The 16,515-nt window shown below is 36.7% G+C and overlaps 1 protein-coding gene across 19 annotated transcripts in view; it reads right to left on the bottom strand.

The window, feature by feature from the left end:
• R3HDM1 (R3H domain containing 1) overlaps positions 1–15,262 on the bottom strand; it is a 54,106-nt gene extending 38,844 nt beyond the window's left edge. For 16 of the 19 annotated variants that reach the window (XR_012588464.1, XR_012588465.1, XR_012588466.1 and 13 more), the window contains exons 1-5: positions 15,123–15,262; positions 14,034–14,244; positions 6,411–6,452; positions 5,875–5,964; positions 199–313 (exon numbers count right to left, since the gene is read on the bottom strand). Coding sequence is in view for 15 of the 19 variants with exons in the window: in XM_074595700.1 (XP_074451801.1) it covers positions 199–313; positions 5,875–5,964; positions 6,411–6,452; positions 14,034–14,204 (418 nt within the window). In the remaining 4 variants the exon portion in view is untranslated. The remainder of the gene's footprint in view (positions 1–198; positions 314–5,874; positions 5,965–6,410; positions 6,453–14,033; positions 14,245–15,122) is intronic. The other 3 variants (XM_074595706.1, XM_074595715.1, XM_074595703.1) reach the window with 2 other exon arrangements.
• Between the last annotated feature and the right edge of the window lie 1,253 nt (positions 15,263–16,515).

Here is a 16,515-nt window from a genome sequence, read left to right as displayed (position 1 = left end):
GTGTTTGATGAAGCCTCGAAAGCACTGTATTCTCTGGGACCAATTCCTCCTCCAACTCAAAGATATCTGATCTATTTGCTTAATTTGCTAAAAAACAAAGGTAGTGTCTATGCAATGATGTCCTGGAAGCAAACTGCATTTCCCTAAATATTCTTTATCTACACAGTACATTTAAAAGCACAATGACAGATAGCAAACCTCTTGATAACATTTTTCTGGACAGTTTATCACTGGATTTTTCTTTTTCTGCTTCATCTTTTGCAGGCTTTTCTTCTTTTTCAAAAGATTGTGACAACTGGATCTGAATTTTCTCCTGTCAAAAGTAAAAATCAGTCATCACAGAAATTTTTTAAAACAATACCTGCAGGAGAACTGTTTTGTACTATATTACCTGCAAAATAAAGACGACAGAAAATAATTGCCTTCATATTCTTTCTGATCCCGCATGTACGTTATGTGACCACGGAATTAAATTATTAATCAGCAAATAAAAAACTATAGAGAAGAGAGGTGGTGGAAGCCCCATCCCTGGAAGTTTTTAAGGCCTGGCTGGCTGGGGCTCTGAGCAACCTGATCTAGTGGGAGGTGTCCCTGCCCATGGCAGGGGGGGTTGGAACTAGATGATCTTTAAGGTCCCTTCCAACCCTAACAATTCTATGATATAGAAATACCATATACATTTTAGAATTTACACATACTTCCAGGACGTGAATGCTATTTAAAATTAATCCAAAGTATCTTAGTTGATGCATATAAGAAAAATATTCCAGTTTTTCAGATGTATAAATTTTATACAGTTCCTAAGTAATGTATCATCCACAATGCTTCCCCCTCCGCCTTCTTCATAGTTCTTCACTGTAAAAGCCTGTTTCCAGCTTCAATTTGGTCTATACCAAGGAAAAAAAAAATAAAACAAATGTTTCAATCTAAGACAGATTTGCATTCCCAGATACGCAAAAGAGGGAGATATTTACACTGCAATATATTAAGGCAAAATTTGCAAACCTTACTGTCACCAATGCTTATATTCTTAACTTCCTGTGTATTTTGATAGAGTAGCTTTGTGTGCAATAATCTCGAAATCCATGTTTTTATACAAGTTGGTGAACTATCATAAAACCTGTTTCCCAAATACAGCAAAAGAGCTTCCCTTTGAAATCAGTGACATAATGGTCCCCTAGAGTGGAAGACTAATTTGTTTTTCATGCCTCTTTACTCTTTAACAAGATTGTCAGTGAAGGACTAATGTGTTTCAGACAGCAAAAACACAGGAAGTAGGGGGAAATGGAGACACCATGTGTCTGAATACCACTCTTGGAGTCAGACTCCTGTAAGAGCGAGACTCCCCCATTACCTTTTGTCTTGAACTACTTCAAACGTCAATTTTGTTCCCCTAGATGTCAACTGAGTTGATGCTGTAACACCCGCCCCACCTGAGAATATCTGATCTGTCCCAACCCAAAGAACCCCTCATCCATTCTTACCTATCATTCTGTCCTGCACCTAATCCTTCCCTATACAAGCTCTCACTCTTCCTTCAAACCCATTCTTACCCATATCCAGGCACCTGCTCTAAGCTTCATTAACGTGTGTCATTCCACTGACTAGATCTCACTCGTGTAAGCTGGCCGGAGTTAAATATAGTCAGGATTCACCAAGGCTAAAGACTCTTTCATACGCAAACACAGACTTGCGGAACCTGCAGTAATGCTCCTCCCTGCCCTTGCACTGCACTCTCTCCCTTGGTCCCGTCAGAGTTGAGCAATGCAAACTCTATACTAATGGTTAAAAACTAGTTTCAATATCCATTTTTGGAGTAACAACTTTTTCAAATAAGAAAAAAAAATTAGCTCATAGTTTTATCAGTTCTCTCTTTCATTATGATTTTTTCCCCACATTAAATGTTCTAATTAAACTGATTAATTCATATACACCCTGCAAAATAGCATTGCAAGTGTGAAGACTTCTCATCTTTTATTAGATTATCCATACCCAAGTCTGATAAAACCCATTACCAATCACTAATAATGAACTCCTACATATAATTCTTTCCTAGTCTTGAGAATTTACTTGGCTATAAACTTTAAAGAGTCCAAAACAAATCTTTGCATTCCTTACCTCATAAACCTGAATATAATTCGAAAAGAACAATTTTTTTGTCACTGCACTACACCTACTGTTCACCTAGTAGCTACATAACAGTTACTTGAAAAAGAAAGAAACATGGTTTATGTCTTACTAAGAAATTATTTCTGACTTGGGTACACCAATATGTTATTCTCCGTTTTACAATAATACTCTACAAAACTATCATTAAATTGAGGAAGTTTTCATAGTCTGATTTTCCTTCACTGGAAACCTGATTGACTACACACTCTGAACTCATCCAAAGCAAAAGCACACAGCAATAGTTTAGTCAAAGGATTTCAGCAAGTAATCATTTTCATACTTCTTTCCCCAACAAGAGCTAAAAAAGGAACAACCATCTGAACAGCCAGTTCTTCCACTACCACCAATTTACTTCAAAGTGTGAAACAACAGAACTGTGTACCAAAGGGCACTTTCTTGTGATTTCACGCTACAAAAACTGTAGCATCTAATTAAATATGACCTACTTGACTGGAAAACAGCTGAAAAATCTTTTAATTTCTATTCCCTAAAATTCTTTCAATCCCACCATGTTTGTAGCGGATCTCTGCTGGCATGCTGATTGAACAGACTCCTCGCTGTAACTCAAATCACCTATCTGAAGTCCTCAGTGTAGCAGAAGAAATTGTCACCAAATCACGATTAAACAAGAAAAAGCCAAACAAAAAGCAAAATTCCCCAAACCATCAAACCCTGATAAATTCCTCCATCTTAGAAAACTTGAAAAAAGGTAAGAGTCAGGAAACGTTACAGAATATTACTCAAGAGCCTACATCCTGGGGTCCTGGCTTTTCACCAGCAATCTCTAAATCCAACAATAACCTGAAATTACACAAGTCAGTATAAACTGACATTACAGACTCTGGTTTTCTCCCCCCACCTTTGGGCTGTTTTATTTTACTGAAGAAGAAAAAGTTTGATCTTTTTAAGGTTTATATTCTTGTTACCCATAATAACAACTCTCATCCATATGAAAACAGCCCTTCCTTAAGAAGAGTTGAAATAGATCATCCTTTGCTAGTGTTTGTACTTCATACTAGAGCACACAGAATCAGAGCAACCCTAGTACCTAATATTTAGACAAAGGACGGCAAGAGAATAAAGAGTTAGTGCATTTACAAAGAAAAAAGATCAAATAAATCAGTTACGTTCTTCCTCTTGCAATAAATTGATAAGCTTATACTTTAATACCACCTTTTAGTGAAGGGTTGCCAATTGCTTTTTAGCAATTAAGGCTTAAAAAATTGTGAGCTCTTACCTAGGTTTTGCAGTAAGGAACACTCTTCTTTTTTTCATGCAGCAATTGCTCAAGAATTTATATAAACAAGAGTATCAGAAAATAAACTGATCTGCTTGAGAATTTGTCTGGTCTGTCAACTCTTTCACTATAGCCTCCCGAGGAGAAGGCAGCAGTGACTTACACCGGCACGTGCCTAGCAGTTTTACATTGCGAAGAGCTGCTGGACACACTGGTGTGGAAGGGGTGACTGATGAACAATCACACACAAGACTACAGTTATCCCAAAATTCACACCAGTTCCTAGCTGAGTAAGTATATTTTTCATCCAGTCAAGGCTAACACATTCTAATCATTAAAAATTGTGATTTTTCAAGTATTATCAGACACATTATCCTAGTTTTTTTTCTTTCTAATTCTTAAAATCCATTTAAAGTATGAACACAAAACTGCAAGGCGTTTTTCAGTTGTTCTCATGCTGCCAGCTAGGGCTGTGCAAGACAGTCTCCCACTTCACCGAGCCACTGGACTTCTCTCCCACACATCCCAAACACAATTAGTGCATATACATCATGCTTCAAAAGTGTGGGGCTTGAGGGAGCCAGCAGTTGATCAGTGCTTACAGAAGAACTCTTCCATGCCAGCCCCAAAGATTCTTTGTGAAAGAAAGCAAAATGGGTGAAGAAATTGCCTGTATCAGTTGTTACAGAGGGTCATGGAAGACCTGTGCCCCATAGGATGTACCCTCCAGCATCAGAACTTGTAACAAATTCCTACTTCTAGCTCTTGTCTTCAACATGCATTTCTCCACTCTACAGGGAAAAATTAAATTTGTTCTTTCAGTCATTTGCATAGTTATTGGGATCCATAAGCCATTTTTTCTAGATTAGTGTTTCTAAAGAAAACTCTCAGCTAGATCTAATTTTATTTCTTAATATACAATCTGGTTTATGGTATTCCTTTCATACAAACTCGGATTATCACAGAATTAAATTCACTCTGTAGAACTGGCCTTCACATCTCTTCTACTACTGCGATACTTCCTTTCAAGAACCTTGCAGTACACAGCTGAGGATAGATTCCCAGAGACATAGTAACAAATGCCATCTGCCAAGAACACTTACTCTAAATGTCTGATTTTAAACCATTAAATACATGTTATTGTATAGTGCTGGAGGTTTTTAAAATCCTAATGTCTAATGTTTGGAATATACTGTGGATGAACAACCCACCAAATTAGGATTATCTCTTCCTGTAACTAGATATAGTTAGAACAAGTTAAACCCTACTGCTTCAGACTAAACAACTGAACCTAAACTAGATCTCACAGTCAATTTTGTTAATCTTATGCAAAACATTACAATACGGTTGTAAATCATTGTAAATATCATTAACTTTTCTGTTGTCTTTTAATCTCTTACTCTGCAGCCTGTAAATCCAAGATTTAGATTTTCATCAAATTAGCAGGGCCAGTTTCAAAATTTCTCCAGTCAACTCTTCAAATAACTGGTATATTAGTGAAGGAGTACAAAAAAACCTTATTTTCTCAGTTTTCCCAAGGAAAAAAACAACCAAACAAAAACCCAGCAATGTAGATCTAACCACCAACTATCTTACAAATTTTTAATTAGCATGACAAACACCTACATGAGTTCTCAACCTGCCTCCCTCCCCAAAACTGAGTTACCGCTCCCCCAGCAAAAGCCCCTCACACCCCGCTATTCTGCTGGTTCCTTCTCCTTAGGGAAAGTGACACTTTTCAGAAAAAGATAGTTTAGAAGCTTTTCAAATAACAGCAAAGTCAACATGCTTTATGAGTAAGTCACTAAGGATCATTTCAATTTTGTTAGGAGTGAAAAATGAGCAGCAAGAAAAGCATTTTGATGCCCCTCATACATTCATAGAACTAAAACCATAATAGTATTTTGCTCTAAAAATACAGACTGGTATGAAGGTAAAGTCAGGAAAGCTAGATTATTTTATTTTAATTCTCTAGAGTATTTATGCATATTTTGTCCAGCATTTAGGAACTGCTTTAAGTGTGTTACATCATCTTAATAGATTAGTCTTCAGACGTACCTCTGGCATGTGTTAATAGAATTATTAGCAATTATGACTAACATGCGGGAATTCAGCTAAAACACCAGAACTTACAACTGTTTAATTTTTCTAAATATAAAAGCTGATAAATTATGCTGCATATTCATCATCATTTTTCTGTCTTACTGATGGCGGACAGCACTTAAGCAGTTTAAAACTGCCTCAAGTGCACTGTAACACTAAAAAGTTAAAGCAACTAACAAAACCCTTCTTCCTGTTCCCCAGATATCAACCATTAGCAAATTCTTCATCTCATACTACCACCTCTATTAAAGCTGTATTAATAAAAATTTAAAATCATACTGTGTCCGCATAGTACCCAAAAGATTTTCTTTTCAACAGTAAGTTACTTCAAATTGTTTCAGAAACTTCAGTAACGTGATTTTTACCTGGAGGTCCCGTGATATTTCAGCTGTGGGAGGTGGTGGATATTCTTCACATACAGCAAGGCTCCGAACTAACTTTAACTTTGTGTTTGACTAAAGGAAAGTATGTAAAATTAAAAAACTATGGCTTATAAAAAATAATATAAATATACCATAAGCCGTTCTTTTTCCATTTATTTTATCTAAAACAAAATGGCTGAAAACTGCATTTTTAATATTTTCAACAGAATAAATGATTTCCTTTAGGAAGAAAATACCCAAGCAATTGCAGCTTTTGAAGGCACTGTCAGCACAATAGAGCACATCTAATGAAAAGTAAATAAAATCTTTGGGAACGTGTTTCTCTCCATAACAATAAAAAGCCACCAAAATATAAAGGCAAACCACAAAAGCAGACAACTAGGCAAGACAAATATCCAACAGAATAAAACAAAGCTTCAATGCCAAAAAATAAAACTAAAGGTACTTTTCACAAAGTAACAAAGCTTCATCAAGCATGAAGGGCTTCCTTAGCATGCCAGCACACAAGTGTACTGTACCTTCGACCTTTTTGCTGTCTGTCCAAAAGACTGCACTGGCCGCTGAATGATAGGCACAACAGAAAAGGTTTATATTAAACTTAATAGTACAATTTTATTAATGCAAAAGTCTGTAGAAAAGAAAGCTTTAACAGTTATTACTGACATGATGGTCAAATCCGTGAAAGGAACAGCAGGTGCTTTTCATTGTGCTTGTCCTTGATTTCTCCTCTTCATTTATCAACAATAGATATTACAGGACTTTAACAGGAAGCAAGCATTAGTCTTGTTCAGTAAGATCCAAGCAGTTTACTCTCTCAGCCAGCTCCTACATTTTTAAATTCTCATGTCCTAATTTCCTTGGCAACATAACATGCTTTTTATAAGTTTTCTTCCTATTCCTGAAACCTACCTGGAAAAATGGTATGTTCCCCCTCTACCAGGGAAACAGATGATGACCTATCATAAGCATGTTAAAACAAATGCTTTTTTTTCTTTCACCTTAGGAGCTATGAAAAAGGGACTCTAAAACAGGCTACTGGTCTTTTTTTCCCCCTCTTTAATTTAGTAACTTACTATGCATTAATATGCTCTTTCTCCTCACAGATCCCTTCTTTTATTACTATTTTTTCTCTTAAAAGAAAGCATTACCAGAATTTTGCTACAGTATGCATGATTGAAAGGTACATTTGAATCAACAAAAGCGTTGAACAATTTCTTAACTGTATAGTTAAAGCTAACTCAACCCTCTGTGACAGTTACACAGGAACAGAAGCACTTAGAGTGGCATAACATAACTGAAGTACTGGTTTTGCTGTAGAACTAGAACTGATTAACAGACAAGTCTTAACAGAACTGGTTTTACGGAGCACAGGCCTAATATTTGTAAGGAAAAAGTAACATTGGTAATATAATGTCAAATGTTGTTTAATGGACAATATTTCCTCCTTTACGAAAGGGGTATCCTTTCAGAAGGAAACCAAATAAAAATTCTGTTTGAAAACTATATGAAGACAGCCCTCCCTGCCCGAGGCTCACAGGAGCAGATGTTTATCAAGTGCCTTAATTTCTTAGCAGGACATACATGTTGCTAAAAAGAACACCTAACCTAAAGTAAAAGGTTCTACCAGGCCAAGGCAGAAGAACCACTATCTCTCATTTCCTCAAGTCCCAAATGTCTTTTTTGGATGTTGTGCCAGCTTAGCTGAAGAGCAGCAGAAGGGGAGCTCATTTAAACTCCCCTATATAACAGGATTTTAAATAGCAGCACTGAAAACTAACTGAACTCATCACCAGTTTTTTTAAAGGAAGCTTGCAGAGCTTTTGAGCAGCATAAACAGTTCAAGTGTTCTCATACCTGGAACAATACAGAGACTTTGAGTTTTACTGTCACCTGCAAAATATTTTTTTCTTTCGATCAGCTATGCTGAAAGCATACATTGCATGTTGAAAGCTGGCACTCTGCATAGCCCTGGCAAAGTTTTATTATACCAAGCTGCTACACTTTCAAGAACTGGATGATTTCCCAGCCTCATATCAATTACTCCAGCATCAGTTATCTTAGATGGGTTCAAATCAAGTAGTGTAAACTTAAAATCAATTCAGCGCTGCCAATGGAGTCCTCAGTTCACTCTCAAAACAACAGGCAAAAGAATCTACACTTGGGCAACTTTTGCAAAATTTTGGAAGCTTTGAAGACAGTATGTAACTCAAAAGAGTATACAGAAGCAAACACCCCAGATCCACCATGGGAGGCGGGGGGGGTGGGTGGGGGGTGGTGTAGATGACACAAGTTTGGTGGTACATTCCTTCAAGTGTTTTAGGTGTGTTGTATCTCATTTTCCATCTTGCTTGGAGAATTAGAGTTCTGTTTCCAGGCTGGAAAGCCAACCTAACTGACACTTTCAATTATGCTGCCTTTAAAGATTTTTTTTTTTTTTTTTTTTAAAATAGTTGTTTGCAACCTATGGGGAATAAGTTAATCAAAGCACTATAGGATATTCAGGGTAGTAAACTAAGGTATTTGGATACCATGGTACTCAATTTCATGAGCACTTTATAATTTTTGGGGACCAACACACCATTGGGAAGAGCTAGGGGGCCACTATAGGAGGGAGATTCTCCCTTGACTGAAATGACTCAAACCTCAAAGTTACATGAGATAAGTATCATCCCACCCATCATATTAAGACTTGTTATCTAGAAAGAACTGCCTTGTAAAACAATCCAGGTGTGGATTTCTTGCTTTTCTGCATGACTTCAAGGATGTCAAAACCTGAAACACAAGCCCCCACATCCAGCTGTAACTGTGAGGGATAAGCACCACGCACTTGACAGCTAAATACCAGAACGAATCTGGTCTGGCTGGACTGCAGGGACAGCTAACGTGAGAAAAGGCCTATGATATAAGGTCTGTGCCTGGAAATACAAACCCTGAAGTCCCGCGATATCAACATTAACTGCACTCACAAAACTTGAAGATAACTACATTTCCACCGGAATTCCAGGACGACGGGTAGTCAATGCATGTTGTAGCTGTTAATGCACATTTTCTCTTTTTTCAGGTCTCTGTATTTTAGTAGGAGCAAAACTTAGTAAATGCAGAAAATTAGGACAGAACTAAAATACAGAGATGCTTTATGTTCCCCATTTGTGAAAAACAATTTATAGCTACTTCAGAATACGTAATCTTAGTGAGTGCAAATTAAGCAATTTATTTGCAGCTCTCCAACACTTTCACCGACCTGAAAAAACACTATGTTAATGAAAGCAAGATTAAAAATAAATTTATGTCCCATTTAAAGTCATTATGGGTATGATTTCAAGACAGTGTTTAAAAGCAAATATTCGAAACAATTGCATAATGAAAATAATAAGTAGGTTTTTTTGTCTTAAAAAAAAACCAACAAAAACTTTTAAGACCAATCACTATGCTTCCACATTTCCAACTACAAAATAAAAAGGGAATTTAGGTAGAGTTTACCAGACACGTATAATCATATATATCCAGGCTTTCAGTAGGAGTATTTGCCTGGTTTATTTTTTCCTAATTAGCTCCACAGATCATATATATTAAATACAAAGTAAAGCTCTGGAGCTGTTACACGCCTTCCTCTATCATCACTATGCTATCTAAACGAGTTGGATAAAAACGGGTCAGGCACAAGATGGCAAACTTAGAAGTGTGAAAGGTTTTGTAATAAAGTACTATATATATTTCTGAAGCACCATTTGGACATTTCAGAGGACAGGCATGACATGACAGACCTGAACAAAGAGCGTTCTAAGGACATTCAGTTTTTCACCTTTCTTCTAAATTAGGTCTCATTTTTATATCCAGTTAAGGACTACAGTCCTAACAACCGCAGATAGCTTTGTAATACTGGAGGAAAGAACAGCGTGGTCTATGGTTACTTGCTGTCCTGTATATAGTGAGTAGTGACAGCAATTTTCCATGACAGAGTCGAGGATGACTGATGGAAAAATAGTTTCAACGTTCGACACAGAGGCATTTTCAACGGTTCAAAAGTAACTAAACGGAATCTGCTCAGTCATTTATCTATTAAAAAGTATTAAGTCACATATTTTGGAGACAAAGACAGGTAAAACCTGACAAAACCAAAACAGCTGGCGAGGACACAAAGAAAGGCTTCATAGAACTCAAGCTGTGGAACAGACAAAGAAAAAGGTCTGTGCTAGTATGGAGGGAAGAAACTTGTAGAGAGAGATGTGTCTAGTTGCTAAGTAAAAAAATTCATCTAATTCCTCCAAAGGACAGGGATATCTGCTTAATTAGCATAAATCCAAAGCAGAATTATACTCAATATAACATTTGCCTTGTCCCTATCATTTGACAGACGCATACAACTCCTGTATTCATGTACCAGCCTCCATCCTTCCACAAGGCTTTTTTTGTTGGTGGTACACGGATTTTACTCTCCACAGCCTGCAAGTGCTTTTTCTGATATGTAGTGATATGCAGCTTGCTTTCTCTCAGTCTGTTACTGCCTTGGAAATCATCGTCCCATCAAGGATATCTACTTATTAATTGTTATTTTTCAGTGCAGAGGTGACAGTATTTAACATTCTTCTTCCCCCCATTCCCTTAACGCATGGATTGTAGAATAAATATATATACATAAACCAACGTGAATTGTTGTGGAGATCTTAAATATTGTTTTGGTTCTTTGTAAAAAAAGTCTTCCTAATAGTGAATAAAAGGCACTATCCTGCAAGATAAATCCAGGTGGTTTATTTAATGTGTTAGGAAATAGTGACAAAAATTAACTTTGTAACAGCAGTCATTACAGTGGATGAAGTATTACCTGTCCCACCACCCACTGACAAAGGAAAAAAACTCCAGACCCTGTATTCTAGCTAATTCAGAATTAGTATGTTGTCTCCCACCTGTTAACCTTATCCAGATCAGGTGGCAACAGTGACTGGTGAACCAAAACCTTTTTGGTCACAGAAACTACCATAGTGCTGACATTACTTCCGTAAAAGTACTTTTCATATGAGTGCCTCCTATTTCCAGTCTTGTTTAAATGTTACTTGATGGTCATTTCAAAATATGACAATTTAAAAATCTTCCCTAATAACCTCTATATCAATTATACTACTCTCGCATTGCTTAAAGAAATTGGGAGTGCTAGCCATGTACTCTAATAAGATATTTTTCTAATGCACAATGTACCTCCAACAGTGTATGCAGCAGCAAATAGGTTACTAATGCACAATATCTCAAAATAATCTGGAATTTAGAGACACAGTTACATTTCAAAATATTATTACCGGTTTCTGGAACTGCTAAGATCCCGAAACATACCTGAACGCAAACCATGATAGGTTTAGACAGAGGAAGGATAACAGCCTGTTTCTTACTTGGCTGTAAAGAAGTTAGAAATCAAGTGATAACTGTACTCAGGAATATTACTGTATTTTGCCAATAGGTGTGAAACCTATTAAGCAATTAGCTACTAGCTAAGAAAGCCAAACCCAAACTCCATACAACTCCCGCCCCCCAACCCATCCTCTGATATACTCAATTAGTAAACAAAAGAACACAACAAATTCCAATAAGATGCTGATAATCTTCTCTAGCGTTTCTCAGCAAATCCTTTGCTCTTTTTCCCACTGCTACAGACTTAACTTGCACTCAATGAAAAGTAGTACATCCAGTGAAATTTCTCTACGCAAGTTATTTAATCATCCATTAGTTAAAAACTTGCTGACTACTCTACTGTTCCCAGAGGTTTTGTTTGCTATGGACAGGCCAAAATTTTTGGTTTGTATTTTAGCATAAGACATGCTTTCAATGAAAAAGCCTCAAATATGTGACATATATTTGCACTAGCAGCTACCACAGTACAAATGACATTAACATTTACTGACTTCAATTGGTGCAAAGGGCTTACATTAACAAGGTTCCACTTTGTAAACAACTGTCTTCCTACCACTCTGGAAAGCAACATCCTCAGCCTACAAACTCAGTTTTTAATTACACTGCTCAAGCAACAGCAATGTTCTGATTCTGATGGAGACTCCTGGACACAACACTCACGTCACCACTAAATGAAGACCACAGTAAAGCTGTCTCCATCAAACAGCCTTCATTACACAGTTGTTCAGTTCATCCTGCATACGCCAGAAAATTATTTCAACCACCAGCTATTATTCCTGTTCAAGAACAAAAACAAGCAGCCAAGCCCCTTGCCAAACCCCCCAGCCATTGACAGCCCCGGCCAATTCATTTCTCTAGACTAGGGCTGACTATACAGCAACACTTGTTTGCAGGAAGGCAGATTTGCCACTTGGTCTCACAGAAGTTTCCATGCCAAAATTTGTTGAATGAGAAAACGTGAATGAGATTTTTCCCAAGTTACTAAACTGTATGAAAATAAACAAGCCTTAAATTAATTTTTAAGGCTCACTACTGGGATATTCCTTTGATTAAAGAAAACACCAGCTCAGCTGTAACATCTACCAGCTTTTCAGTAGCAGTTACTTCTCATAGGCTATAGAAATATTTCATTTTAAGGATTTATTTTTTTCATAAAATTATCACTGATGCCATCCTTAATAAAGCCAGCAGATATTAAAGTGTAAAAACCGTGTTGTTATTACAGTGGTCTACAAGATTTATTTGGAAACAATTTAACATAGCAGATAGAGCTTACTTCACTCAGTGGAATATTGAATTGTTAGTCTTGCGCAAAACTACTCCCAAAAGAACTCAGTTCTCAATAACAAGAATCTAATAAGCTACTGCCCTGTTTTTGCAACCCACAAGAGAATACTGCTATAGCCCATATCCCAATTAGGATTTTTATCAGAAAATTGTTTATTATTAACCCACAGGCAAAAAATTCCTATAGAAAATGAGCTTTTGTCAAACACAAACTTTCATGTTTTCTCTTAGAAATTTGCCCCATTTTCTAGGTTATATAGAAAATTTCAGCTGCTTTCCTTAACTCCTCACCTCATCTAAGACACGTACAGTCTTCAATGCCTAAGTGGGCAGCCTCAGCCCAGAGTTAGCTAGTTTGTCCCATGTGAAAGAGACCCATCTTTCAGGACTCTTGAGCATAAACACTAACTGCACAATTAAACCTCAGGGGTATTAAATCTGCTTCCATAAATCCGTTCTTATTGTTGCATTCTCCTTTAACACAAGATATTTCCATACTATTTTCCCCTCTCTCTTTCTCACTTGAAATCTGATGCCACAATTTCTGTATTTATTACATCTCCCACCTTGCAAAGGCCACTCATTTATATGCATTAGTTCCTCAGTGTATGCATGAGGACTGCCTAAGCTTTCCTACCTAATAAAACATGTACCAAAATTGTCAAGTGGTGAAGGTACGGGGAGTACTGGCTAGTAACCAAGATGGGATGATAGCTCACCAGCTCACTCCGCCATTGACGTAGGGAGAAAAAGGCTGGACCTTCTGCTGGTGGCTAGGGCAGGGCCCAGACCTACTGGCCTCAGGAGCTCTGCTGATTTGATTCCTCTGACACCTGGGGATTTGGATTACCTACATCTGATTACTTTAGCCTCATACTGTACAGCTCTGCTGTAAAAGTTACACTTGAGCCACCTGTAAGCTGCACATAGCCCAAGAGCCCTAGATTGGTCACCTCTACTCAGGGCAGACACACTGAGCTGTGCTAGTGTTTTGGTCACAAAAGCAACGCTCAACATTTTAGCATTTTTAATTAAACAACATTATTACTATATAGTGTATTCTTAACACAGCCCAGTCTCTGAAAATCTGTCAGGATCCAGCAACAGCAAAAGACAGTTTGAGTGATGAGTTTTTCTCTTGTTCTGCTACAATGAAAAACAACTCAATTTCACTTGTGCACTCAGGAAAACACAAAGATGGACAAATTGTACGGTTCCCATCAAAATTATTCATCTACTTCAAACAATTAAAAATGGCCGACTCTCACATTTACGTGAATATAAACAGAAAAGTGGGGCAAAGGAGGAGAGAGGAAGCAATAACCATCCTACTTGCTTTGCTAACACTGGTCAAGTTTTCCCTGACTTGTACCAAAGAAACAGGTAAGAGGACCATGAGAAAGGGAGAACGCATACAGATTCATAACATGATATACTAGTGAAAAAATTCTTACCGGCATATTGTTTTTGCTATCAGGACAATTTTCATCCTTTTCCACTTGAATCTGCTCCTGACTTCCTGATTTTGTAAGGTTTTCAACTGGGTCTGTATCTTTAAATTCAGCTTCTGAACCCTTCATTGCATCAGTTTCATCTTTTACAGTAAGAATATCAGACATCCTCATTAGAAAAGGTTATTTTAAAGTTCTATAAGCAATATGGAACCTTTAGGAAAGAAAAAGTGGATCATTGAGTAATTTTAAATGAATTTTAAAAATTACATACCTAAACAGCTACCCAGAATAAACATGATTTTGCTGCAAAAAGGATTCCCCCTCCTGTTACGATATTTTTTCCTGTATTGGAGCGAGAGAATCATCATTTTCTTTTTCACCACTTTTATCAAGAGACTTATAATAACAGACATTTATACAAATGAGAACTAAGAGCTACACTATAGGATAATGCTTGCACATTTGCCCTTCTGTACTTTAAAATAATCACCTGCGCATTCAGATACTCCAAATCAAACTAGTTTCTCCAACAGAAACAAGGGAAGCTCTTCTCATTTGAAAGGACAATTACATATAGATTTATTTTAAAGGGGCTGAAAGTAAATATATGAATCATAACACAACAAGTGTGCAAACATTCATAAATTTCATTAAAACTTTTAAGTTTCTGAGTGCCCAGGTAACAACTGGACAAGTTCTGAATGCAGGAACTATCCTACCTTCTAAATGTAGCAAAACTAGTCTTAATAAAATCAAGCACTGTCTCAAAAGCAATAAAAAAAGGCAGAAAGACAGCTTTGTTAATTAGGATAATAACAACAATTATAGGTAATTATGATTTATAATAATAATTTTAAATACTACATAAAGATAAATCTAATGATTAAAGCTAACAGAACCACCCCAATTTTCCCTAAGAAATAAGAAATACAACTTTTTGTCATTAATCAGCTACAGTACAAGATGCAAAACCAAATATTTTCCATTTCTTAGAAGAACCAAATAAGATCTGAATGCTTAAAATCCTTCACAGAAAACAAATAACAATCAAATAACATTATGGAAAAATCTAAGTATCTGATTTAGTACCTGATATGTCCTACAGCTTGGGGATTGTGGTCTCCCACAAAAATAAAATAAAACAACCCAGAATTCCTTTTCACAGTTGTCAACCAAGATGTCAGTTGTAATGAACCATCTGGAATCTGGCAGGAGGAGTCCCATGTCCTTATCCCCAGTGTAGAGTCCTGGACAGAACTATGTTGTCTTGAATCAGCAAGAACATCCCTTTTGAATGCCTAAAAATCAACAAAGGAAATACATGATACTTTTATTTGGAGTGGGAGGGGACAGGAAACATGATGACCGCCAAGAACTTAAATATTCATTTCAAGAAAAAAAAAAAAAACACCACAGAAGAAATCAGCATTTGTCCTATCTATTCATTCTACTTGCTTTATCTAGCAGTAATAACATTTTTCATTAGACTTCCAAGATATTTCCATATTACAGAATTAACAAGTAGTCATGATAAACATTTTGTTAGCATTCCTAGTGAAACTCTGTTTCTATAAACAAGCAGGTATCTTCCCAAAAACACAGCTTTGAGACAAGCAGCCCAGCAGGTATGGAGGAGTAATAGGCCATGAAATCTCAAATCCCTGTTAGCATAACAGCATTTTTCTCTTTGTCATAATTAATAATCTACAAGCACAATACATAATCCATATTTTAGGCAGCTTGAATTACAGAAGACAATTTTCAACAGAGTTAATTGCCCCTGAATGAGGATTTACAAATTTCTACAAAACCAACAATGTTCCATCTTCCCTCATTTTCAGTTTTGCTTTTCTGAGAAATAAGGACTATCACCACCCACAAGGAAGGATGCATTTGAAGTAGAAGGCAACAACAGATTATCTAACAGCAAACAAAATGTAACCTCTAAATATATCAAAAAAAAATCCTAAAGCAAAGAACACAACTCTTTTTCAAAACACGCAAAAGATACACTGAAATAAAATAGCTGAAAAGGCTCTCTGTATTGCATTCCCCAAACGCTTTTCTCATGACTAGTCAGAGGCTTATTAAAAACAGTACAAGTGATAATAAACATCAAGAACACCTTCTTGTCACCTCAGTTGAGCCACATGATAATTAGAATTGTTTCAGGAACACAAACAAACGTGAAAAACATCAGAATTGTTTGAAGTGACATTAGGAAACAAATGAGATTTATTTCATGGTTGTAAACACGATTTTAATCAATGTAGGTGAAGAACCTCCACTAAACTGTTCTTTTTCAAAATGAAGAGTTGTAGTACATGCAGGAAGAAAGGATGGAAAGACAAGTCGTGCAACTTGTCTCCAACAAGTTGCATCTTAGTTGAAAGAATTTGAAAGCATTTAAGCATTCTGCAGTGTGAGGTCACTAGAAAGCAATTAATATCAAAATTACAAAGTCAGGCTGTGACAATGCCCA

Source organism: Larus michahellis, chromosome 7 (genome assembly GCF_964199755.1).
Source record: "Larus michahellis chromosome 7, bLarMic1.1, whole genome shotgun sequence".
NCBI lineage: Eukaryota > Metazoa > Chordata > Aves > Charadriiformes > Laridae > Larus > Larus michahellis.
Note: the sequence above shows the minus strand (reverse complement) of the source record. Positions and strands in the feature narration are given on the sequence as shown.